This window comes from Oryzias melastigma, linkage group LG4 (assembly GCF_002922805.2).
Source record: "Oryzias melastigma strain HK-1 linkage group LG4, ASM292280v2, whole genome shotgun sequence".
NCBI classification, from domain to species: domain Eukaryota; kingdom Metazoa; phylum Chordata; class Actinopteri; order Beloniformes; family Adrianichthyidae; genus Oryzias; species Oryzias melastigma.
This window is the reverse complement of record NC_050515.1, coordinates 3462793-3489044: the sequence shown is the minus strand read 5'-3', so window position 1 is coordinate 3489044 and position 26252 is coordinate 3462793. Positions and strand designations below refer to the sequence as shown.

General features: G+C 38.7%; 1 protein-coding gene across 1 annotated transcript in view; it reads left to right on the top strand.

The window, feature by feature from the left end:
* Window positions 1-3259: 3259 nt before the first annotated feature.
* Window positions 3260-26252, top strand: part of si:ch1073-396h14.1 (disintegrin and metalloproteinase domain-containing protein 10) — a gene marked incomplete at its 5' end in the record, with an annotated part of 24992 nt that continues 1999 nt past the window's right edge. The window contains 8 exon segments of the mRNA XM_024279093.2: window positions 3260-3352; window positions 3788-3956; window positions 12065-12228; window positions 15676-15847; window positions 15924-16068; window positions 17249-17432; window positions 21493-21592; window positions 21870-22090. Of these exon segments, the coding sequence (XP_024134861.2) occupies window positions 3260-3352; window positions 3788-3956; window positions 12065-12228; window positions 15676-15847; window positions 15924-16068; window positions 17249-17432; window positions 21493-21592; window positions 21870-22090 (1248 nt within the window).

The window sequence follows — 26252 nt, the reverse complement described above, 5'->3', positions numbered from 1 at the left end:
CAGCAATGTCCTGAACAAGCTGAACGTTTTGATACCAAGATTGCTAAAATGTGTGATTGAGTTTGAGAAAGGAGCAGGAGAATCACTTCAGTTTGAATGCTGTAAAGCAATCACACAATGACCAAATTAGAACATTTGTTCCCGTAAATAAACCTCATTAGACTCAGATTATGTCTTGTAGAGAACATCCTGTTCCTCCACCTGTCACCTGGATTCTTTTATCCCTCAAACTGCACTGAAAGTGACGTCTGTTGACATAAAATTTCATTTGCGTTTCATCATGACCTCTTGAACGGCAGATCAATGACTTTAATGTTTTTATTTTTTGCTTTTATTGCTGCTATCTTCTTGAATAAAAGATCCCTTCATGGTGCAGGTTCTCTCCTAGTTTAGCTCAGTTTACGTTCCAATCCTGGCTGTGCTGAGGAGCAGCGGTGAAGGCCTGCAGAGGAGCTGTTACTCTACATGGTGAATGTGGACCTCAGTTCACTCCGCTGGAGCTGCACGTCCTGAATGAGGCAACAACTGTGGATGCCAAGAACATGATGGAGCAGATCAATAGATGGTTCATCAAAACAAAATCTAGGAGATCTTGTGGAACATTTTGTGTCTGTCTTTGATTGACAAGAACTTTTTTTAAGCCTCAGTTTTTTTAAGATACAATCAAACATTGCAGCAAAATCCCTAATATAACAAGATAAAAGTCTCCAAATATATTTTTTTGTATTGTAAAAATGTTCCAAATGGTCTTTTAATTATGATTATGCAGTTTTAGCCAACATTTTAAAAAGCCTTTGTTGTTTTTTTTTCAATATTTTCCTCAGCACAGCTGGAGTTCATTAGTAATTTGTTTCTGGTTCGTGGGCGGGACTGTCGGCACTGAAGTTAGCCTTCTTCAATTTCCCAGCATTCCTTTGTTTACTTTCTGCTCTGCTAGCTTGTAGCATCTCAAGCGAACATTAATGAAACAAAAAGAAATGTTGAGCAACATCAGAGCCGTACAGTTTAGAGCCAGATAGAAGCTCAGACAAAAGAAATTAAGATGTTAATGGATTTGTCTGCAAGTGAATTAATCAGAATTGTAGCAGAGCAAGGAGACTTTGGTTCGCATGTGGCAGTAGCTATGTCACAAATCTGAGCTTTTCCAAACTGCCGGTTTTCATCCTCTCCTGATCCGACTCAATTTAAATGAAGAAATACTCAGAAACTCTGTTTTAAAGCCCATATCAGGCCATTTGTAAAGTTACTCTGACATTTATTTTATTTAACAAAAACGTTCCCAGTAGTGTTTTAATTATGCTTATGAAGTTTTTAACCAAAACCCCACAACCTAAATGTCTTAAAAATACATTTTTTATGTTGATCTGAAGACTGTTTCCAAAATCTCCTCTGAGGGGGCGTGGCTATTAGCGCTGAGCTGAGTAGCTCCGCCCCGGATCCCGTCCTGTCTTATTATGATAGTTTTGTGTCTCGCTAGCGTAAATCTTCACCGCTGCTACATAAAAACATCAAGTAATATCGGAAAACAGTGGGGAGCGGGAGACCCCTCCTACGAGAGATTGTTTACCCATGTATGTGGGTAAACAATACCCATATATTAATAATATATTACCTTTGGCACACTAAAGAACATTTTTTTAATAAAACATGAGTTATTTTCAGGAGGATCTTTTCCTACGACTTGATCTCTGAGGCTCCGCCTTTCGCTCCTTCTGACGTCACTGGCAGCATGTCGCTTTTTGCCCATGAAATCCAACATCTGAACTTTTGCAAAGATGAACAGACAAATAAAATGGAAGCTTTTTTGCAGAGAAAGTGGGTGTATGTGTTAGCTTGGGGGCGGAGCTGACAGAACAGATTCTTCCTGGAAGGGGCTGTTCCCTACTTTGTGACGTCACAATGTGAAACTCATTTGTTTTTATGGCTTTGAAGGGGCTGGTTCTCAGAGGAAAGAGTTTTAGAGGAAGGTTCAAAAATGCGTGAACGAATTAAATTACAGTTTTGGTGATAAGTTAACATTATAATGCATCTAAAAGCTTAAACAAATTGAATTTGTCATGATATAGACCCATTAAATTATTTTATACATGTCCTTCATTATGAGAAAATGCTTCAAGAACATAAAAAACATTGGAGTGGGTCTTTAAACCTATGAAAGGGATTGACCCTGACTTAGATTTTCTGCTCATATACTTCCAGTTTTTATGAGGCTCGAGAGCAACATGTTAAACTATTTAATCTGGACATCCAACGTGGAATAATTTGTATTGATTTTGCCAAAAAATGTATTAATTTCCCCTGTAATTCTGGTGTCTCTTCATAGACGGCACACTACAAATAAACTGATCTTTGTTTAGCTGCAGAAAGTTTTCTCTGTGAAGATTTGTTGTTTTTTCCAACATTTATGTGTTTTTTTTAGTTGAACAGTCATTTTTCCAATCATTCCAACATCACACGAATGCAGCATTTCTCTAAGTTTGTGTTTTTCATTAAGGAACATCAAGCTTTTATTGCAATTGTCACTAAAATGACAACAAAATGGACAATTTTAAATTAAAACTCCAAAAATCTTTTTAAATACCAATATTCAATCAAAGTGTAAGTATGTTTTTATTCAGGTGTTATTTCTTTCTCTCCTGAAGTGGATTACCAAATCAATTCTTCCCGATTGATTAGTTTATGCCCTTTTTGCGCCGCCTAATGAGGCGGCACCACGCTTCCGTCCTTTCGTCGCCTCCTCAGATTCTTTCCACTTGAAACACAAAACGTTGTTATCGCTGGACCCCGGCCAGACTTTTGTTGTGCCGGGTAAAGAGGGATAATGTAAGTCACGCTGAGATGAGATCTAGGAGTTTAAATAACCAAACGTTGGCCCAGTTCTCGGCGCCCCCTTTGTCTGAAGGATCAATATTTATGTTCACAGACTTTTCTCCTCTGTTCTTTTTATTTGTCTTATTAAACATGTTCAGACTTCCACAGAGGAGTGGCTCCAAACTGTGAGACCACTAATAAAAAAGCTGTGTTTTCTCAGATTTATGTTGTTGTCTGTTGACCAAAAGGTGTGATGCAAATGTACATATAACATGTTTAGGAAATATATTAAACTTTTATTATTTTTTTATCATAAAGAATCTTGAATTCTCTAAAAAATCCTTTGATGTCATCAGTGTTCCACATGGTCTGCAAACTGGTGTAAGAAAATATATTTTTTTATTATATTTGCCATTATTTTTGCTAATGGTTGTTTGTATTTTTACAGATTGCCTCCTACCTGCGAGCCGTTAACGACGTCTTCGACAAAGCAGAGTTTGACGGGATCAACCTGATCAACTTCAGAGTTAAAAATCTAAATGTAAGTTCTGTCTAACCAAAACACCGAAAGAGGAATCCGTAAAGTCACAGATTCCCTCTAATATCCCAAACTATGATCAGATTGACTCGTCATTAAACCAATAAAGCTTTTGACTGGAATTTTTTAAAGCCGTAGTCACATGCACCTATATAAGGGTTGACCCGTATGGGTGCTGGGAGTTTTGGGGTTTTCTGGGTCCGTGGAGATCAGCGGGGGGATCTTAAGGGGAGGCAGCGTGTCTTAGAGTTGCCTTGAGGCTAAAGAGAAAAACGGAACATACTATTGTTGTGTGTGTGATATTGTGAAGTAGAATACTTCTCAATATCACCATATTGCAAGGACGATAAATTGCAAATTTATCATCATCACGATATTGGCCTGTATGATACTTGTATCGCAAACGACGGACAAACTCGATGTTTTGTCTCCATCCAGGTGATGTTCCAGGAGGATGAAAGTGATCCTCTGAACCCGCTGTACATCGGGCCTGAGAAGTTGTTAAGTCTGTTCTCTGAGAACAACTGGGGAAACTACTGTCTGTCGTACCTGCTGACCAACAGGGACTACAGTGGAGTCTTAGGGCTCGCCTGGGAGGGAAAAGCTGGTGAGCCACTCAAGAAACGACACAGATCAACATTTCACTTACAGTGGGAAGTTTTTGGAAGACTACGTTTAACAAAAATATCTGGAAATCAGATTTTTTAAAGCTGTCCTCCTTCAGAACCCATTCCTGTGTTCAAAATGAGTGCTAGCGGACACATGCACACATGAAAGTCACACCTCTGACCAGGAGGTTGGCGAGGAACATGGGGCCCCAACACCTAATGCAGCACCACCAGCCTTCAGTGGGGAGACTGTATGAGAGCTGAAACGACTCAAAACAGACATCTGTGCTGCAGCTAGCATAAAGATGCTCTCTGGTGGAGGTCAAAACTTTGAAAGGTTTATTGTTAATCACAATTTTGCTAAAAACGATTTTTAGTATTTAAAAATCAAGCCAAATGTAACAGGTAATTAGTTGAACAACTAAGGCAACTAGAATGTACACATAAACATGTACTTATTAAGCAAGTGTGTAAATCATTAGCAGCTACAGTCTGAGTGTTTTGAAGCCTTTTTGCTGAATCTCCCAGTATTAGAGGCGCTGATCCGTGCTGTGAAGTCATGGATAAAAGAGCATATATGCAGGATTACGGTCAGATTATTCTGCAGAAAATGCTTATAAAGTTCTATTTCCAACCAGGAAAGTTTATAACTGTAGTAGGTTAACTTGTTTCCTCAGGTGGTTCTTTTCGTTTGAAAATTCTGAATCCACCTCACCAGCTCAGTGGCCCTGTGGTAGAGTGTCCTCCCTGAGACAGTAAAGGTCGTGAGTTCTAATCCAAGGCTGAGTCATATCAAAGACTCTAAAAATGGGACCCAGTGCTTCGTTGCTCGACACTCAGCATTAAGGGTTGAATTGGGGGTTAAACCACCAAATTATGGAGCTTAATTTGGGCCTTTATTATTTGAAACCCAAATAAAACAAATGCTGTTTGGCCAAAAAAAATTTAACTGTCCAAAACTTTTTGCTATTCTAAAATAAACTTAGTTAATTTAATTTTAGCTTTAAATGTTGTTTTTTTAGGTTTTAAAACTCAAATTTCAATTTCCAAAAATTTTTTTTAGTTTCAAATTTTTAAATCACTTTCAACTCGTTCTTGAATCTGAAAATTTCTGTTTCAAAACCTTTGGCCCAGTTGTGGCGCGTTGGGGCGGGGCTAATACAAACAAGCTCTACACAGTCCTGCACCACTAGCGAACCACACGGTGCTGACGAAGGAATACGATTTTCACAATTTTCACCCGTCTTTTGACAACTTCAGACTATGATAGTACAGACTAAACAGCCATTTTCTGACGGTAACTCTCACCGTTCTCAGAGTCAGTGAACGCACCAGGACTGAAGTTAGCACCCTCATCGATTTTGATTGGTCTTTCATGTTAGCCCCGCCCCAACATGCAGCAAAAGGGCCAAAAGTTTTGAAACGAAAAATTTCAGATTCGAAAAAAAAAAGATTGGAAACTGAAAAAAGAACAGTTTTGAAATTACAATTTTTAGTTTTAAAACCTAAAAAAATTGAACAATTGAAGCTGAAAATAATGTAAAAAATAATTAGAATAACAAAATCTTTCAGACATTTAAACTATTTTTTTTTTGGCCAAACACCAATATTTTTTTTATTTTATTTTATTTAGGTTTCAAATGATACTGACCCCAGTTTAGCTCCATGCCAAGTGGTTCCCGAGTGCAACTCACCTCTCCTCCAGGGGACGGGTCAAATTTAACTGATTAGACTTCACCTGAACACTGGTTGCATCAGAATGGAGCGGAGTAGTGAACTTTTGGCACGCCAATTGTACATTTTACACAATGACAACAAGCTGTTTCAAACAGCGTATTTTCATCTGTTCCTGATTGGAAATATTAAATTTAAATGTCCTCCACCATGAGGAAGGGCTACAAGAACAAGTTAAAAACACAATTTTCTTTTACGTGGGTCTTTGAATGTTTAAGCCCAGAGTTAAAACAGTTATAGTGAAATAAAAAAAAAATATTGATTACATTTTTGAGTACACAACCTGAACAGGTCCACAGAGCTGTGCGGTTCATCCCAACATGTGTGGGACTCTGTGGATTGTTTTGGTCAAAAGTTCTTCCTGCTGCTTTCATTGACACTTCGCCTCACAGACGTTTGATTGGCTGAAGTGGAGGGTTGTGAGAGCAGACCACCACACCAACACGTGACCGGGGTGAACCTCTCAGTGCAAGAACACACCAAGGACACACAAATGGCTATGTCTTACGAGGGATTGAAGTCTGCATTCCACAGCACGGTTACCATGGCGACATCTCACATGAGGGACTTGCACTGTGGAGTCACGGTGTTGAAGGAGTTTTCAGTCCCGTGTGATGGATAATGTTTGACCCCATGCACACAGATCCTCTCAATGTTTATGTACTGCAGCTTAGTAGTGGTCTTGGGCAATAAAGGGTTCTAATTGCAGGACATAAACCCAAAGACCTTCTTTCAGAAACAGACACTACCCCCATCCACTACTCCGGACTCCTCCTCTAACTCTCCAAAGTTGTGCCTTAGCACATGAGTCCAAGGTGGGGGGTTGGGGCCCAATGCTTTTTCTCAACACAAACCAGTGAAATTTCATTCACCTCGGAGAGTCCTCCACGCCGGTAATTTTCCGCACTACATTTCATGTGCCGAGGGATCCTTTGTTATGGTCACAAGTGTCTGACGCACCGCGGCGAAAGGAAACAGCAACAGACAAAACCATCATCAACAAACGACCAATAAAACCAGGACTTTGTCAAAATAAACACAGGAAATGTCACCAATTAAACTGCAGTCTTCCCTTGATATGTGAATAATTGGGCAAGGCTCCCAAACCATCCCATCTTCACAGCGATGAGTCATCGTATCCCGACCACACGGTCTGCATACAATGTTGACGTGATTTTGATTGTCTGCGATAACTGCAATGAACTTCTGAGTGTTTATACTTTTCAAGATTGTCTTCCGTGTCTATTTCTAACAATATAAACATCCTGTTCATATATTTGCAGCTTCTGTGAGCGCACAGGTAAAGATGAGACAAAGGAAGAAATGGTGTGTTCGTTCACTAAACAGAAGCAGGGAATAAAAAGGCAAAATACACACATTTAAGAGAGGGAGAGTTGCATTCTCAAGTGCTGCAAGATAAGAGATATAAGACGAATCTTTCCAGTATCTTGATCTATTTTCTACTGAGCCGTCTGCTCTCTGTGTCTGTGTGTGAAGTTCGATGTTTCCAATAACTTCCTCAGTTAGTTTTCATCACTTGCAGTGTTAAAAAGTCATTATTTCTTGACAGAGTTTCCTCTGAGATCTCTATTTGCTGAAATAAGTTTGATTTGCACACACTTTACATAGTTTCACATTCTGCTCTGATGGCCGTGCGATCTCTGCGACATGAGCGATTGCAACTTGCTTGGAAGTATAAACCAGAAAAACCTTAAAAACGTATCAACCCTGAAACTAACCATCAATTGTCTTTTATCTACTTCATCCTTTTTTGCTACATACACACCATAGATAGTACATGTGGATGGATTGTCTGTGCTCCTGTTCTTGGCCGTGGACCGCGTCTCTGGCTCGTCTTGGCTGTGGACCACGCCCCCACCCATCCCCCAGTTCACTTTCTCCAGGCGTTTTCTTTCACAGCTTTATTCCGACATAGGGAAGACTTGGAGTCGTAGAATGATCACATTATCACATCATTACTTAATCCTTGTCTCTGATTGGTCAAAGTTCGACCTGACTTAACTTGGACGTAGAGCCCAAAACTTTGAACGTAGAAGCCTGAAATGTTTATGTACATAGACTTTTCATTGGAAGTGGTTGGTTGAATGAGCGCCGTTGACGGCGTTGTGAATGTAGCTTAAGATTCCTCCTCACTTACACCCTTCTCTCATCCATTTCTTTCTTCATTCTACCATAACCCTTCCTCATCGTTCGTCCACCCCTCTCCAATACCCAAAACCACGCACAACCATCCATTCATCTTGTTTTCCTCCACCCAAACCTTACCCATAATCCCTTAACCATAATCTCTGCATCCATTCATTCCTTTTGTCCTTATTCATTCATCCCTCACCCCTCAAGTCCCTCCTTAACCCTTCATTCATTCATTCTTCTGAATCCTCCTCATTCATTTTTTTATCTTGCTTGTTTTCTCTTCTAATCCGTTTTTGTTTATTTTTTTTTATCCTACATCCAATTCCCATCGCTTCTTAGCACTTCTTCATTCTCTCTCCTCACTCTCTTCTATCATCCATTCATCTCTCACCTTTCACATCTCTGCATCAATTCCTTTTGCCCGTTCTCCACATCCATCCATCTCTTCTTTCCTCGTCTTTCCCATTATTAGACTCTCCAGAAGCTGCGGTCCAATCAAAGAATCTCTGTATTCAGTCTTTGACATTTCGAGTCATTGATAGAAACTTGAATAATATGGTTCATTTAATACATTCTCTTCAAATCAGAACATAGTTAGCATTAAATCTAATCTTTACAGTTTTTGCTGTAATATATATGTATTTCTGCTCATCAGTCTTCTGGGATGTCACAGAATGTCTGGCTCCTAACCCAGCTAACCTTCAAGACTTTCTACTTGTCCTGGAAAAATAGATCAATTGTAGCATGGGGATTTTTTCACATTTTTATTGATTCATTCTTTTCTTTACACGGGTCAGTCGTCCTGATCCCTTTGCTGAAAAACACTCCAAAGAATGATGTTTCAACCTCCATACTTTACAGTAGATATGATGTTCTTCTTTCTTCTCCAAACAGTAGAGTTCTGACCAAAAAGTTCTATTGTGGTTTCCTCTGACCGTAGGACACTCTACCAATCCTCTTCTGGATTATCCAAATGTTCTCTAGGCCTGCACACGTACTGGCTGTAACAGGGGGACACGTCTGACACTGCAGGGTTTGTAGTGTGTTACTGATGGTAGCCTTTGTTACTTTGGTCCCAGCTCTCTGCAGTTTTGTTTCTGGTGTCCTAAGACAGCTCTTTGGTGGAGTTGGGAGTGTGTTAGGCCCCAGACCCCTAGACAAATTGGGGCGTAACATCAATTGGCCGTAACAAGTGTGACTGTTTGAGGTTGTGGACATGTGTTTTTTTATATAAGTAACAAGTTCAAACAGGTTCCATTAATGCAGGTAACAAGTGGAAGACAGAGAATCCTCTTACAGAAGAAGTTGCAGGAAATCTTGATTGTTTATAGGTGACCAAATACTTTTTTCCACCATAATTTAAAAATAAATTCTTAAAAAATTAGATTTTCCTATTTTGTCTCTCATAGTTGAGGTATATCTATGATTACAGGCCTCTCTCAACTTTTTAAGAGGGAGAACTTACTGTATATTTACATTTGACAGTACAGATAGTGACGCCCACAGAATAAATGATGCAATGTGGCTCCTACACAAAGTCCACGAGATCACCCGCCTGCTTGTTATCCAAACATCAATTCCTACTTGCAGCTAATTACCTGTCTCAGGTGTGTTCAATCATCCAAACCTTGAATCAGCAGTAAGTTAGACAGGGAGAGTTTGGTATGGAAGACCACAGCAGTAGAGTGTTGTAGACTTTATATATAACGGTTAAATCATAGAACAGAATTCCAGTTAATTCTATAATACATGTGCAGCTGAGATTAGAAAATTACACAAAGATTAAGAACCTTTGAGTAAAACCATTCCAGACGGATTAAGCCATTTGTTTACATCACTGCAAAGGTCATGTTGGCTTAACAATGCAGCGAATAAACCCCATTCACACGTTCCCTTTGAAGGTCAATGACCTCTGCAGAAAAAGGAGTTTTAGGGAAAGCTACCGGACGCAGTTATAGTATTTACAGTCCGTTCCGTCTGCTGTGAGAACACCGGGAACTATGTTGTTGTTTTTTTTAAATGGGTCAAAGTGCCTGCTGGGTCTGTTCTCATACTTGAAGGTTTTATTTGAACTATGAGGAAAGACGGGCCCATTCCCATTGTTTGTTTGTGCTTTTGTTCCCGTGTTTTTGTTTGCGAGTTATTGTAAGTTCAAAAACCTTCTCCAGTCTGTAGCCGAACTGTATGTAAAGTATACATGTACCCTAACCCCCCCGATCACGGTTGTGTTTATCTGAAGGAGGATGAAAAGCCGCTTCCAAAAAGACAGCATGGGTCCAAATCTGTTCTTTCTAGGAAATCTAGCTATTTGAATAGTCCGTGAGGGGGAGTGTTTTCAATTGAAACCAGACGATGAGGGATAAATGCAGTTTTATTTCGGGACCAAGGGAGTATTCTATGAAAAATTGGCAGGAATCAGACAACACTATATTTTCTTTTTCTCCTTTGAGTTTCTTCTAAATCGTAAATTTCTGAGCGAGCTTCAAGAATGTTTCAAAAGATGTTAGCATAGCAGATCCTTCACCTTCTCCTCAAACAAGAAGACTCTAACAGCAGATGAATGGGGACTCCAGTGCAGCAGCTTCGGTTTCTGACGTCTGATGTGAAACAAAAACGTGCTGCGAGGAGATCCAGGGCCCCCACGAGTGGTTCCCACATCCCCCCGTCACACCTGCTGAACTCGAATGTCTCAAAAACAAGCCCACCCCCTAACCAACAGGGCTGATGACAACATTGCGTAAGAGCGGTTATGTAAAGCTCACATGACTGCTGCTGGGACCTCCACATGGGCACAGAAGTGAGGGAAACAAACGCCTTATCAAAAGATTCAAGTTTGACCTTCCATTCACCAGGAATGACCCTGAGGCCTCCGACACACATTCACTAAGCACCTTCACAGGTGTGCCGTCTCCCCAACAGGAAGGTTGCAGTCCGGGCTTTTGGCCCGACGGCCGCGGGGTGACGTCAGATCCCGGCGATCCATGAGAACACGACCAGCTGTTTGCTACTGTGGACTTTCAGGGACGTTACGTAAACTCCAGACAAAGGAGGCTATAGGAGACGCTTTGATGTTAAACTTGGGTCAGCTGAACAATCTGTTCACACCTTCCTGATTCAGAGCCCTTCACATGATGATGATGATAGCATTGTTATTTAATAGATTTCCAGGAAGTCATTCATGTAGCAAGTTTGGACTGTAAGAGGGCCATAGTTCCACCTTTAAAGTCCACCTATTACAATTTTTAAAAAAAAAGTTCCCTGTAGTGTTTTAATTAGGATTATGAAGTTTTGAACCAAAATCCCACAACCTAAATGTCTTTAAAAGTCATTTTTCATGTTGATCTGAAGCCTCTGATTCCAAAATCTCCTCTGAGGGGGCGTGGCTTTTTGTGCTCCGCCCCTGATTCCCTCTGTCTGATTATGATAGCTCTGTGTCGCATAAATCTTCATCGCTACTACATCAAAAACATCCAGCAATATGGGTAATGTCCAGCCGTATGGTTCTGATCCGGATGTCAGCTGGACGAGGAAGTGAAGATCTTCATGGACAGAACTTCCTCCAAAATCCTGATTCTTTCTCCTTCCAGTTCACCAAAGACTCTTTTAGCTAATTCTCCAATGTTTATTGACTGTGATCAATACATTCAATCATTGGTTTCTCAGAGTTCTTGATAAAATAATCAAAGCTAACATCAAAATGCTCTTTCATTGATTTACAATCCTTTCCAACTGCGGTCAAATGAGCCGCCGTTCACATTTCCGTGGTCACATCAAGAAGCTCCATGGAGTCTGGTGGAGATTTTCCAGCGTTCTCAGTCCTGCTACCGTAAGTATTGGATGAAACTCACACCAAAAATCCAGTGATGCTGATTTGACCACAGAAATGTGAACGGCGGCTCATTTGACTGCAGTCAATGTGAAGATACCATCTTCTCTTCTCCAGAACCTGAACTAGACACTAGGAACAGATGAGGGTTTAGTGCATGTGCAGCAGAGCTGTTGATGGAAAGAAGATCATTCATTCAAACAGAGTCTGTCCAAGACAGTTTGATTGATTTAAAAGGAGAAATACTCGGAAATGCAAAAATGAAATGATTTATAACATAAGAAAAATGACACAAAAACATGTTTGAAACTCTAAAAACAGAGGTGAACTTCAACTTTAATTTTTTTATCTGGTTAAACATGATAAACATAAAACTTTTTCTCTTTAATTCAGGTAATTGGGGAGGAATTTGCTCACAGTACACCACCCTCCGTAATGGGCGCATGTCCACCCTCAACACGGGGCTCATCACCATTCAGAACTACGGGCAAATCCTTCCCCCCCACCTCGTCGCGCTGACCGTCGCTCACGAACTGGGCCACAGCCTGGGATCTCCGGTTAGTTCACTCATCACCAACAGAACTGAACGTTGTTTCTTTATCATCTTTACAGCAAAAAAACCCACAGTAATCCAATAAAAACTCCCGTTAAACCATCAACCGGAGCATCTCTGACATCCCACTACAGCTTACATAAGGAGCTTTGCTGGAAAAATCCAGAAGCTGGAAATCCCAAATTTGGGCAATTTTCCTGTCGTAACCTGACAACTCAAAAGGGTAACAACCTCACAGAGCACACAGAGATCCATATAAATCTGATGGTCCTGGACTCTGGACTATTCAGCATCTCTGGGAATCAGAAAACAAACTTTAGTCTGAGCTTCTTATGAATGTTTTCACTGTTCAAAACAATTTGTCTGTGAAGAATTCTCTGAATTGGACATCAGAGACCTTGATCTCCATGGACAGATGTTTTATTGGGATCCGTGCCATAGTCTCACTAGAAAGCCACAGATAAGGAAGTGAGCAGCTCGGGCTTTGATGTGACTCACATGCAGTTGTTGTGCTTGTTTTCATGTGGGAGCTCTGATACCTCCAGATCCAACAACGAACTACTTCTTTATTGTTCATAGAAACACACCCACTTTACTTAAAATATATATATTTTAAGTCCTCGTGTTTTTCCTTTCTGGCTTCATTTATTTATATTTTCACACTTCAGGAGATTTTTTTTCTGCAGTTTTATTCTTGAAAATGAATTTCTAGGGGTTTTCTGTAATAATTTTGCCAAATTTTAGAGGTGACCTATAAGTCAGAGCAGCAAAAAGGTGTGTTAAATGAACTGTTTTAATAAAATTAAGAGTTTTCGTACAGCAAAGACAATATTTACTTAGACTGGGGATCCTTGCGAAACCGCTTAATCCATGTTGATTTACTGTTTTATCAACTTACTTTGCTTTAACAAATAGCTTACATATATTTAGGGGTTTAATTGAGCAAAAGTTAAACTTTTGTTCATAAAATTGTGGCATTGTATGGCCCATAGGCACCTCGCCGTCCACATTTGACCCCACCTAGTCAGAGCTGCGTGAGACAAATTGATGTAAAATCCCCTTTTTTCAAAATGGCGGCTTTTCTGGTGATTTTATCTCCCTAGCAACCATTTTATGTTTTATTCATCTGGTGATGCCGGACAGATAGACACGAGTTTCACAAGAATCCGCAAAAGTAAACTTTTAAATTTCCTTAGCAACTGAGGTTTTTTGCTAACCACGCCCACATTCCTAACATTTTCAGATCCTATGTTACATCTTTTTGTTCAGCTGCAGCCTGGGATCCATGCATTAAATTTTCACAATTTTCCAATCTTTTATTTTTTTAAACTACAAAGAATTCTCTCAGACTCTTCGTCTGCTTCATTCTCTTCTAATGTGGATTTGTGATGCTTTGTGTTTTGGTTTGTCAAACAATAGGATGATGGATTTAATTTATTCTGAGCTCATAAACTACAGCATTCGTCGGTTCTGTGGCAAAACCTAAATATTACATTTGACAGCCAGTTCTTTCCTGGAAGTGCAATTAAATACTGCTATATTTTGTTTATTTACTGCATCTATGTTAAGAAAAACTACAGAAAAACTGCAGTGTGGAGCACAAAACTGATTCTAAGAATGTATTTTTCCCTTTTTGACTTAATTTTAATGATTGTTGGGCTGTTAGCAGATTAATTATATAAAAAAAGAATTCCCTTGAGAGATAAAAACAGATGTAACAGAGACAACAAATCTGTCTCATAACATCCATCATGCTAATCAGTAAAATGTGTGGCCATGCCCACATCAAGGCACGAGTCCGTGTTCATGTGAAATCCTCACATTGGGCTCTGACAGATGAGAAACGACGTTTAGTTCCTGTTGCACAAAACAGATGTTGTGTCCGCAGTCGAGCGCAGCATTCCCGACATTTGTTTTTCTGTCTGGTTGCAGAGAAGTCTATTTACTTCAGGATGTGCTCGTGGAAAATACCTTCTCCAGATCCAGAGATGCTCACAAGCCCTTGTTTGCAAGTCTTGCAATAAAATGGCCTATAGTACAAATATGTCATTAATCTACTTGTGAGACACAATGGACTCTTGTAGTGCTGCCACAAACGATTATTTTAATAGTCGACTAATCAGTGATTATTTTTACCAATTAGTCGACTAATCGGGTCATGCGCAAACTGGATGAAAACCACACATCTTAACAATCTTTAGCTTTAAACTAACTAAAAATTAGATATTTAGCATTGTCTACAATAATACTGTAAGCTTAATTTAACCACTGAAGATGCTGAAATTGATTGCTTAAAAGCTGAAGTTAATAGCTGAAATCGCTGAAGCTCATAGCAGCTAAAATATAAGTTAAATGCAAAAATTGCCTAAAAACCGGAAAAAAGCCTGAGTTAGCCAAAACCGCTAGCATGTAGCTGAAATATTAGCTAAACTCACAAATAACCTAAAAAAGCCTAAGTTAACAAAAACTGCTAGCGTGCAGCTGAAATATTAACTTTGAAAAAGCTTAAAAAACTGAAAAAGACAAAATTATCCAAAACCGCTAGCATGCAACTGAAATATAAGATAAACTCAAAAATAGCCTCAATTAACCAAAACAGCTAGCATGTAGCTGGAAAATAGCCCAAAAAAACTGAAAAAAGCCTAAGTTAGCCTTAACAGCTAGCACGCAGCTAAAATATTTGCTACATTCCAAAATAGTCTCAATTAACCAAAATATCTAGCATGCAGCTGAAATATTAGCTAAACTTTGAAGTAGCCTACAAAACTGAAAAATGACTAAATTATCCAAAACTGCTAGCATGCAACTGACATAAGATAAACTCAAAAATAGCCTCAATTAGCCATAACAGCTAGCATGTAACAGAAATCTTAGCTAAACTCCAAAATAGCCTTAAAAAAAGGAAAAACACCTCAGTTAACCAAAACTGCTAGCATGCAGCTGAAATGTTAGCTAAACTCCAAAATAGCCTAAAAAAGCCTAAGTTAACAAAAACTGCTAGCGTGCAGCTGAAATATTAACTTCGAAAAAGCCTAAAAAATCCAAAACCGCTAGCATGCAACTGAAATATAAGATAAACTCAAAAACGCCTCAGTTAACCAAAATAGCTAGCATGTAACAGAAATATTAGCTAAACTCCAAAATCGCCTAAAATAACTTAATAAATGCCCAAATAGTCCAAAAAGCTAACAAAATGTCATAACTTTAAACCTTACTACACTGACTCCATATAATATGAAGTAACGACTAATCGATTATTAAATTAGTCGTCAACTATTTTAAAAGTCGATTAGTCGTCTAATCGTGGCAGCCCTGGTCTCACGTCTGCATGTGCGACTAAACGAGTCCCGTCTCACAGTGAGGAGATGTCTTCAGCTCAGTTTGAGTCCTGCTGCTTCTGTCAGCAGCTGAGTGAAGACGTTCTCACGTCGGCTGGTTTTTCTTCTCTCAGCACGACGAGGGCGTGAACTGCGGGGACCTGGGGTCAAACGAGGGCAAAGGCCGCTACCTGATGTTTCCTCACGCCACAGACGAGGTGCGGGAAAACAGCGACAAATTCTCCCCGTGCAGCATCGAACGCATCAGCAGCATCCTGAAGCAGAAGAAGGACGACTGCTTCGAAGGTGAGAGGCAAACTGCAGCTTTAGACTTCGAGGGCGTCCGCTTGGTTTGTCATGTTTGTCTACCTGCGTGTTTCAGTCAGCAATCAGCCCATCTGTGGAAACCACTTAGTGGAGGAAGGCGAGGAGTGTGATGTCGGTCAGAACGTCACGGACCTCTGCTGCTACAGCGCCAAGGAGCCTGTGGGAGTCCAGTGTCGACTCAAACCGCAAAAAGTCTGCAGGTCCAGAAACATTTAAAGCTCACTACATTCAAGAACTGACAATTCAGTCTATTTGGAATTCAGATATTTTTAAATCTTTTGGTAAAAAGTGGTTGCAAAATCATTTATGAGACAGAATCAATGACGAAAATGGCTAGCAGGCATCTGAAATATTAGCTAAACTCCAAAATAGCCTAAAATATCTTAATAAATGGCAAAACAGTCCAAAAAGCTAACAGAATGCTATTAGTACAGCAGTTTAAGAGCATTTTATTTCTGTTTCTTTTAGGCACTAGTGCACATAATCCTATTTATTGGAAACCAACGCTGGGTATTGTTTATGATTTCCAGAAACGATTCGATTCGTTTCCGATTGTTTTCGATTCTTTCCACTCTTCAATTTTAAGCCCCTCACAACCCCAAGCTAACATTAGCGTAGCAACATTGGAGCTAAGCAGACACTTAGAGCCAGATTCCAGCTCAGACGACGAAAATGAAGATGTTAATGGATCCATTTGTCTATAAGTGGATGCATCAGCATGGAGCAGAGCAAGCAGACTTTGACCCGCTCGGGTTGAGATTTTTCAAACCGCTGGTTTTCATTTGTTCTGACCCAACACAATTTGAATGAAGAACCACTCAGAAACTCCGTTTTAATCTTAAATTATTTTATACAAGTCCTCCATCTTGAGAAAATGCTACAAGAAAAGGTTAAAAACAAATTTCTTAGGAATCATCCTAATTAGAGGTGTCTCAGAAAAGTATGAATAAAATGTGATACAATTAGTTATATAGGGATACAATTATTTTTTGGGGTTGGAATATTAATACAGAATTGGCCTTTACTGAAAAGTGAAATATGGTTATAATTTTATCAGATATATATTTTTTTTCCCTTTTAAAGTGATAAAAGTTGCCACAACAGCTTTCAGGGATTTATTTATGACTTTACCAAAGAAAGTTCCTCCTTTTTTCAGTTTATATCAAATATTTGATTTTTTTAAATGGGTTTACTTGAAAAATTAAGTATTTGATCAAATTCAAATTAAATTATGAAGTCAACCAAAGGGATTCAGCATCTCGACAGTAAATTTTAACCCCCGTTTTTTAGTTTTGCGTCAGCGTTCACATTTATCTTCTTTTATCAAAGCTTTTATGAATCTTCATCTCCGTCTGTGTGTGGTCGTCTTCTCTTTTTCAGTCCGAGTCAGGGTCTGTGTTGTAGTCTGGAGTGCCAGTTTAAGCCCGACACTCATCTGTGTGACGAGGAGACGGACTGTCAGGAGGCCAGCTTCTGTTCAGGCCGCACGGCGCTCTGCCCGCCTCCAACGGCAAAGGAGAAGTTCACCGTCTGCAGCCAGGGCACACGGATCTGCCTGGACGGGGTGAGATGCTCAAAAGCACTTCAGCAGAATCCTGGTTTATCCTTCAGGGCTACTGTGACAGACGAGGTCACAGTTGATTTGATTTTATATCATTTCTCAGGTTAGACATAACAAGCAAAAGCAAAATAATGGTGCTCGAAAAAGAAAACATTAATTCCCACATCAACCTTGTTATATTCTATGCATTTTTACACCTTAGCATCATTATTTACAGAAGCACAAAATAATTAAAGCAAAGTAGAATTACACTTGGACACTGACTCCACTGAAAATTGTGTTTTTAGAATGTATTTGTAGATTTTTTTTAATGATGGAGGACATATATTGGATAAAATTAGGATTAAAACTGTGTTTTTAAGTATGTCTTTATTCAAATTGTGTTGATCAGGAGCAGATGAAAACCCACCGTTTAAAAAAGTTCAGGTTTGTGACAGCAACCTCCTTGGGCGGGTCAAAGTCTCCTTTCTCTGCTACAACTCTAAATAAAAACAAACAGATCCGTTACCTTCTTCGTTTACATCACTGGAGGGGAGAGGAGTAAAGGGACAACACATGAATCACACTGCACTAAACAGAGGCACGGAGAACTAAATGAAAAATAAATGATTATTAATAAATTTTAAAATGAAGGCACATGTGAGGAAATCAGCACAAAATGACGACTAAAGACGTTAATTCTGAATTTTACAATCCAACAAGTGTTGGAAGTTTATTGAATTTAAAGGGTAACTAAACTCTAAATCAACTTTTTTTGTCTGTTAACTTCTATAAATTAGGCTTTCAAAGTGTACATTTTTGACAAATGAAAATAAACTTGTTTAATTCCTGCAAATGTTGTCAGAAACGGTCTATGTGCTGCCCCCTATAGGTTGAAATGAGGTATTAGTTTAATTTTGTGATTGGTCATTTTGTGTAAGTCGTCATTGTGTTTTGAGCTCCACTATAAACGTCCCGCCCATCTTTGATTGTGTCACCGTACCTCCCCCGCTCAGTCCGCCTCCACTAGCCCCGCCCTCTTTTTTGCATTTTTTTAATAATCTGGGCTGAGAATGAAGTCAGAGTCCATCTGCCCTGTTTGGTTACCCTTTAAGGCCATATTGTTAAAACAGGTTAATCTAAGGAGAAATGTTTTTTAAATTATTTTTTCTTGGGGAGTTTTTCCAGACCGACTCATCAATTTTCTTAATCCCTTTCGTTGTCACAGGGTTGCTGGAGCCTATCCTGGCCACTGTTGGGTGAAGGTGGGACACACCCTGCAAAAGGGCCAGACTGACTTAATTTTCCTTTAAGAAAAAACTGACCAGAAATCTGAATTTACAAAAAAAAAACCTTTTAGTTACTTTTTTTCAGTTAATTATTTACATTTGTAAAATAAAACATCTGGAAATCATTACCAAAAATCTTTTAGTATTCAGAATTAAAAAATATTTATTTTGTGAGTCACCAACATGTGCTCCCTACCTCTTTATTTACCTTCAGAAATACTTTTCTAATCTGATCTGCTGGTGAAATCATTCCAGCACATCAGCTGGGAGCTTCCATCATAACAGAAACATCAAGCGACTCTCTGAGTGATTAAACTGATGCAGAATTAGTGTGAAATGAACTGAATCCATCCCACAGCGCTGTGGGGGTGTTGTTTTATCAGACTGGCTTCCCCCCCTGGCAGAAAAACACACTGTGCTTTTTAATGGAGAAAGGAGAATTATTTCCAGCTGGGAATGTTTCTTCATCCAAAGTTTGGATCCTTCTTGTTGTCCAGTAAGAAAAATATGTTAAAATCTGACGAAAGGTTTCACAACATTAAAATAACCCCAAAAATGTTTTAGATCAGGAATAAAATGAGGCCAAAAAAACAAAGATCCATAAATTAAGGTGGATTTTGACCTAAAATAAATCAAAATGTTCTGTTTTTTGCAGAATCAAGTAAACAAGACAAATACTTTTGTTTTATTCTGAAACTAACCGATTAGTGAAGCTCAAGAGTAGGACACAAAAATCCAGGGAGCTTCAAACTTTAACAAACTTATTTAAAACTGTGATAAACCAGAAGAAAAGACCAGAAACTCGAACACACTGAGAAGGATCGAGCAACTGCAGACATCTGTGGATAATTATCTCTGCAAACCAGGTGAACATGACAGCAGGAAACCAGGAAAACGTAACGGATCAAAGAACTAAACAGCAGAATCCTTTTGAAAACGAGACCAAAATGATCTTCGTTCCCTTTAATCAGGAATAGCTGCCTGATTATCGGCAACTATTCCTGATTAAAGGGAACGAAGATCACTCACAGTCCAGACTGGAATTTGTCAAAACCTGAAAACCAGATTTTCATCTTTGTATTAAGTGCAATCAGAGAATTAATATCTGGAAAAAGTCATGAAACTGAACACTCAGGCTGACCAGACGTGGTCCTGGAGATCCACCATCCTTCTGATTTAAAGCTCTCCATGCACTTGTTGCTGCTAAATACCTGAATGAGGTGTGAACCAGAATGAGGCGACTCCATCGACTGTATATAAGAAATGGAACGAGTGAGTGTGACATCACCCATAGAAAATGGTTTACCTCCAGCTCCAACCAAATGAAATCAAGTTATTCTGCGTTTTTTTTTTTTTCACAATTTGGATGCTGTTGGAACCAAGTGTTGCCAGGGCGGTCTGAGTCAACGTTTCTATGGCAACCACTCGCCAATCACCTGGAAGGTGAGAGTGGTTGCCATAGAAACGTCGACTCAGATAGACTTGGACCAATCACAGCTTACCAACATATGGATCCATCGATCTAAAAACGGCAGTATCGGTATTGCAAATACAGGCAACTGAATCGACTTCATTGGGTTGAAGCTATAAGTGAACCTATGGGTGACATCACACTTCCTCAGTCCAGTTCTCATATACAGTCAAGGGGACCAGCAGGCTCCACCTACTCTTATTAGGGGCATTTGACCGGTGAGTTTCTAACTTCAATAACTTAAAAAAAATAGAACATGTTAAGAAAAATGAATTGGAGCAAGAATTATTCTGACAAATAGAAAGACAGCTGTTTATTTCTCTATAGAAGGCCTGTGGACACTTCCTGTTTGTGGGGTGGGGTCACTCAGTCCAGTTCTCTATATACAGTAACTGGGAGACACCTGGGTCATCTTTTCAGAAGGATTCAGAGAACTAGAAAAGTTGCATTTGCTGCGATAATGCTAGTGTGGAGCCTTTTTGCTAAAGATGCTAAAAAAATTTAGTGCAATTGCAAAAAAGAATTTGCTGAAAATGCTAAAGCTATTCGGGTCATGCTAAAGGCACTAAAGGACTTAAAGTTGCAGAAATTGCAGAAAGAAATCGAAGAATTTCCTGAAAAATTCCAAAAAATGTAAAAATGTGTAAAAGTATGAAGTCAGAATTAGCTCAAAACCTCAGAAGATGCCAAATTAGCCAGAAAAGCTAGCATGTTGCTAAAATACTAGCTTAACTCAGAATTGGACAAAAAAGCTAACATGTTGTTAAAATATTAACTTAACTCAGAATTATCCCAAAAAACCTTAGTTAATACCAAAATAGCCAAAAAAGAAAAAGCAAACACATTTAGATATTAGCTAAATTCAAAATTAGCCTAAAAAGCTTCAGTAGCATGAATGTCCTTAACAAGCTGAACGTTTTGATACCAAACCTGCATAATTTGCAGAAAGTGCTCAAATATTTAAAGAATTACATGAAAAAATTGCAACGATTGCGTACAACTTCAGTAATTGCATAAAACTTGGATAAATGTGTAAATAAAAGTTAAAGCATGAAAGTCCTCAATATGCTAAATGTTTATGCTAAATGCATAAATTTGAAAAATTTCCGTTCATTTTCAATGGGGATGAAAATAGCAGAACTTGCATAAAATTGTAAAATGTACAAAAACAAGCAAGATTGTCCTTAACAAGCTGAACGTTTTGATACCAAGATTGCTGAAGGTGTGATTGAATTCGTACGAGTCAGACAAACGTATCCCTGCAGTTCGTTGACATCCTCCATCCCATCACCTGAGCGTGACGTCTGCGGGTCTGCTTCTGCAGGTCTGTGGCGAGTCCGTGTGCGTGAAGCACGGCCTGCAGCAGTGTGGATGTCCAGGAGACTCCATGAAGGAGAAGTGTCACTTGTGCTGCCAGCAGCCCGGTAACCACAGCCCCATGAGTCATGCTCTGCTGAAGAATGTGTTTACAGTTTGTTTCCCAACAAATCAGCCTTTACTAGTGTGAATGGAGGTTAACTCTCTCAAGTGGTCGGAGTTTAAGAGGCTGGATTTACGGCCTCTTGCTGGGTATTGATGTGCGGTTTATGTTCCCCTGGAGGAGTTTTTAGAATTTCTTTTTTTTGGCCTCAGTGTGAGATGTTTTAGGTAGTTGTAAACATGAAGGAACCCAGTTTCCGAACTTGTGTTTCTCTGTTTCAGACAATCCTGAGACGTGTGTCAGCTCCACCTCCCCAACGCTGTCTGCATATTTTCAAAACAAATCGTTGCCCCTCGTGGGCGGAGCTCCGTGTTCGCAGAATCAAGGTTACTGCGACAAATTCCACGTGTGTCGCCTGCTGGACGCCGACGGGCCCATCGCCAGACTGAAGAACTCCTTCCTCCATTTGGATGACTTTGATGACATGGCCGAGTGGATGAAGGTTGTTTTTATCATTATAATTCACAAACATTAAGGATTTAGAAACATAAATAACAAACTTTTTATTTTACAAGCAGATTTATTCCCCACATGAGTCCAATCTCCTGAAGTTTCTGCATCATTCAAGAGTTTGGACACAATTTTGCAGCTAATCTGTGGTTTTCCTCAACAGCTTCACACATATTTGGTGGATAAAAACCATCTGGACACTTTATCTGGATTTTGACCAGACAGACGCAGAGACAAAACTAAAAAAAAAGAAAATAACAGTTAAATTCCATTTTAATTGCAGCTAAAATTTATTGTAGAATATTCCTAAAAATGTACCACAGGCACACAAAGCAAATGAGCATCAGTATCAGTTTATCCTGAAATTATTTTCAGCAATTAAAAAAAAAAAACTAAATCGCACAAGGGGCCAAAATCCAAAACACACCTTAGATCGCGGGCCGAACAGGAAAAACATTTATTGAACACAGTAAATCTATACTTTTAAAAACATAACTTTTAAACACGATTATGAACTAGATATATAGCATTGTCTGTGATAGTGTTAGTGTGAATGCTGTTAGCTGAATTTGGCAGCTAAAAATGCTAAAATTGATAACTAAAAACATTGAAGGTGCCAAATTAACCTAAAAACAAAAAAAAACCTATGTTAGCCAAAACAACTAGCATGTACCTGAAAAAATAGCTAAGCTTCAAAATAGCCAAAAAAAAAATGAAAAAAATCCTAAATTAGCCAAAACAGCTAGCGCGTAAATATTAGCCTAGCCCCAAAATAGCCTAAAAAAAGCCCAAATTAGCTAAAATAGCTAAACTCCAAAATCCCCTAAAAATCTTAGTAAATGCCAAAATAATCCAAAAAGCTAACAGCATGCCATTTTTAAAAATTTAAAACCATAACTTTTAATTATGAATAACAAAAAGGCAGGAATACTATTCCAGAATAAGTCAACTTAAACCTTGAATAACGTTCAATATTTTACTTTACATTAAAAAATATTTTGTTAAAATTATTCAAGTTAGAAATAAGCACAAGCTAACATCAGGCCATTCATAGCAATAAAATAAAATAAACTGGAGGGCCGGATCCGGCCCCCGGGCCTCGACTTTGTCACACGTGATGTAGATGCTGAATTACAGCAACTTTGGAGCAGAAGAGGTTCAATGAATATTTGCACCAATAAGCTACAAAGGGTGAAGACAAAGTCTCCAACGGACAGTTTTAGTGGATGAACCTAATCAGAAAGATCGTCTTTTATCAATTGTTTCATTAGTTTTTGAGGATTCAAAATGTCACCAAACTATCACCATGCAGCACTGATGCAGAAACACAAAGTAGAAGTGTAAAAAAGACTCCAACCAGGTTTGATTTTGTCGTCTCAGCCATGAAAGACTGTTCTGCGTTTTTATGTCGACTCTTTTGAGGGAACTCTGCTCTATTTGCTGCCAAAGTTTCAATTCAACAAACTGTCTGATTTGTCATATTTAAAACAAATACTCTTTTGTCAACATTTCAGATTTGTTTAAAGGCCCACTCCAAAAAAAAAAAGAGGAATGTGTTTAGGTGTTTTTTTACAACAGAGTATTAGGGCCAGTTTACAAAAAAATAAATCTTTTTACTTAAAAATTTAAAAGCTTAAATTTACAAGAAACACGTTGTATTTGTTTCAACTTTCAAAGTTACAGGCTAAATTTGACTTTTTTTCCTTGTAAATCTACGTGTTTTAAAGCTGTTTATGACAAAATACATTCATTTATGAGAAAAAAAGTCATAAATTAATGAGGAAAATGTGATAAATTGAAGAGAAAAAACACCAAAGTTGTCTGTTCACCGGAGTCATGCTCAAAGATTAAAGACGGGGAGCATTTTGTAAAACTTTATTTCCGGAAGGATTTCAAAAATGAAGAAATTCTGAAACTGTTGGTGACTGAATTTCCGGAGTTCTGCGTCGGGAATGTGAAATTGTATATTTAAAATAAGGAGTTTGGGTGGACTGTATGTTCACTTTGACTCTGTGGCCCTTAAACACCTAATATTTAGATTTTTTTTCTCCCAAGTTTATTATTTTTTTCTCATAAATGTACAACTTTGATTTGAGATTTCCTTTTTCTGTAAAGAAAATTTGTCTTAAAAGTGCATTTGAGATTTTTTTTTTACTTTACCCAAATAGTTGTGAAATGATTGGTTTATGTCAAGCATAGATTGAAAAATTGTTTGATTGCTTGAAAAGGAGTGAACTTATATAATCCCACATTTACTGAATCAGGGGTAACAGAAAAATTGGAGCTTAAAAAAAAATTTATTGGTGGCATAGAAAATACGCTGGACGAGCCACAAGCTCAATGCTCTGAGCTCTCATTAACAAGCATGGGAAGAGGGGGCGGGGTTTCTCTGCATCAGTGGCCCCGCCCACAACTCAGAGGTGAATTTCTAATGCAGAAAATGACAGTTTTTTTTCTTTAATTTTGGCATAAATATATTTAAAACTCCACTGGAGATGCTTTTAAATTAGATCCAAGGATTATAGGATTGGGTCTTTAATGTTCAAATTTACAAAAAAGCAAGTTAGCACAATATACGTTTTAACATATTTGTTTAATAAAATAGTAATAGTTCCTTTATTCCTCACTGCTTGTGCACGCCTGTTTTATTATAAAAGTCCTGGAAATTTCTGGAGTCTAAATTCTACCAGAATCAGCTTTTTGGGTTCAGCAACAGAGATAAGAAACCTGTAAAACATGTTTCTGAAACCTCACACAGATGGAACACAATCCAAACCAGGAGCCTTTCAAAATAAAAGATTCACAAGTTTTCAGGTCAGGACGACGTCGTCCAGCTGGAACATCGTCTTTGACCGATGTTTCAGCTGTTCCAGCTCAGATTTGAACCTATCCTTCACAGTTTGAACTCTCTTAGGCTTGTGATCAGTCTGGTCATCAGCGTTTTAAGGAGCGCGCCTTCATTTATCTAAATGTTTCCCTCCATCTCCAAACACAGAACAGCTGCAGAAAACGATGCACTTCAGAGAGGAGAGCGCCTCGACAAACCCCATCCATCATGTTGGTTTGAGCTAATTCCTGTCGCTCTGTTCCAGCTCGTAAAATAGGAGATCATCCTGTTGATCGGAAATCAAAGGAAAACGTGAGAAGAAACCACGTGAGGAGTTTCGCCCTCGTCTGAGCGTGTTTTGTCTTCATGGTCAGCTGCCCTGTTTTTCTGCTCCGACTCCTTTGAGGTTCAGTTCCTCACAGGAGTGTGGAGAATCAGGAATGGCCATTTGAGCTGAAAGAGTGCTGCAGGGCAGACGTGAGCGATGAAGACTCCCTTTCTTTACCTGCATCGACTCACACTCAGGCAATCTGAGGATTTATGGAGTTTTTCAGAATAAAATCTCTGATTTAGCTTCAAAAAGGGAAATATTCCCCCCAAAAATTGATGTTTTTTTTGGCAATTTTTTTTGTCTAAACTCACCTGCTCTGATAATAGTAATCTAATGTATTGCACAACAAAACACAAATAAGTCCAAATACAAATAATTCAATAAAAAGTAGCAAGGATGCTAACATTTTACATTTTACAGCATGTTTTGTGCAAAAGTACAAAGTGATGTAAGTTGTTGTATGACTAAAACATTTGCACATTTAAACCTTTTAATTTTCTTTAAAGCCAAAATAAATGCTAATTTCATAATTAAGTTGATAAAAGAACATTAATAAAAGTAATTTATTTAATAGTTTGAAAACCCACTATAATGAAAACAGTGTTTTTTAACAGTCTTGTGGCATTTTTCTTATGATGGAATACTCATACAGAAAATTAAGATTAAATCAGCAAATTCTGAGTCTTTCTTTCATTAAATCATGTTGGATCGGGAGCAGATGAAAACCGGAGGCTTGAAAAAGCTTGTGTTTGTGATGCAATCACTGCAATGGGCGGGGCCAAATTCAGATTCATCCACTTGCTGACAAATAAATCCATCAACATCTTCATTTTCATCGTTTGAGCTGCCATCTGGTTCCAAACTTCAACATTGCTTGCCGTTTTTGGCTATGCTAATGTTACCTTGTGAGGTGCTATAAGCTAGCATGCAAACAAAGGGTTGATGGGAAATTAGCTGAAGCCAACTTCTAGTCCAAAAGTCAGTCACAACTCAGAG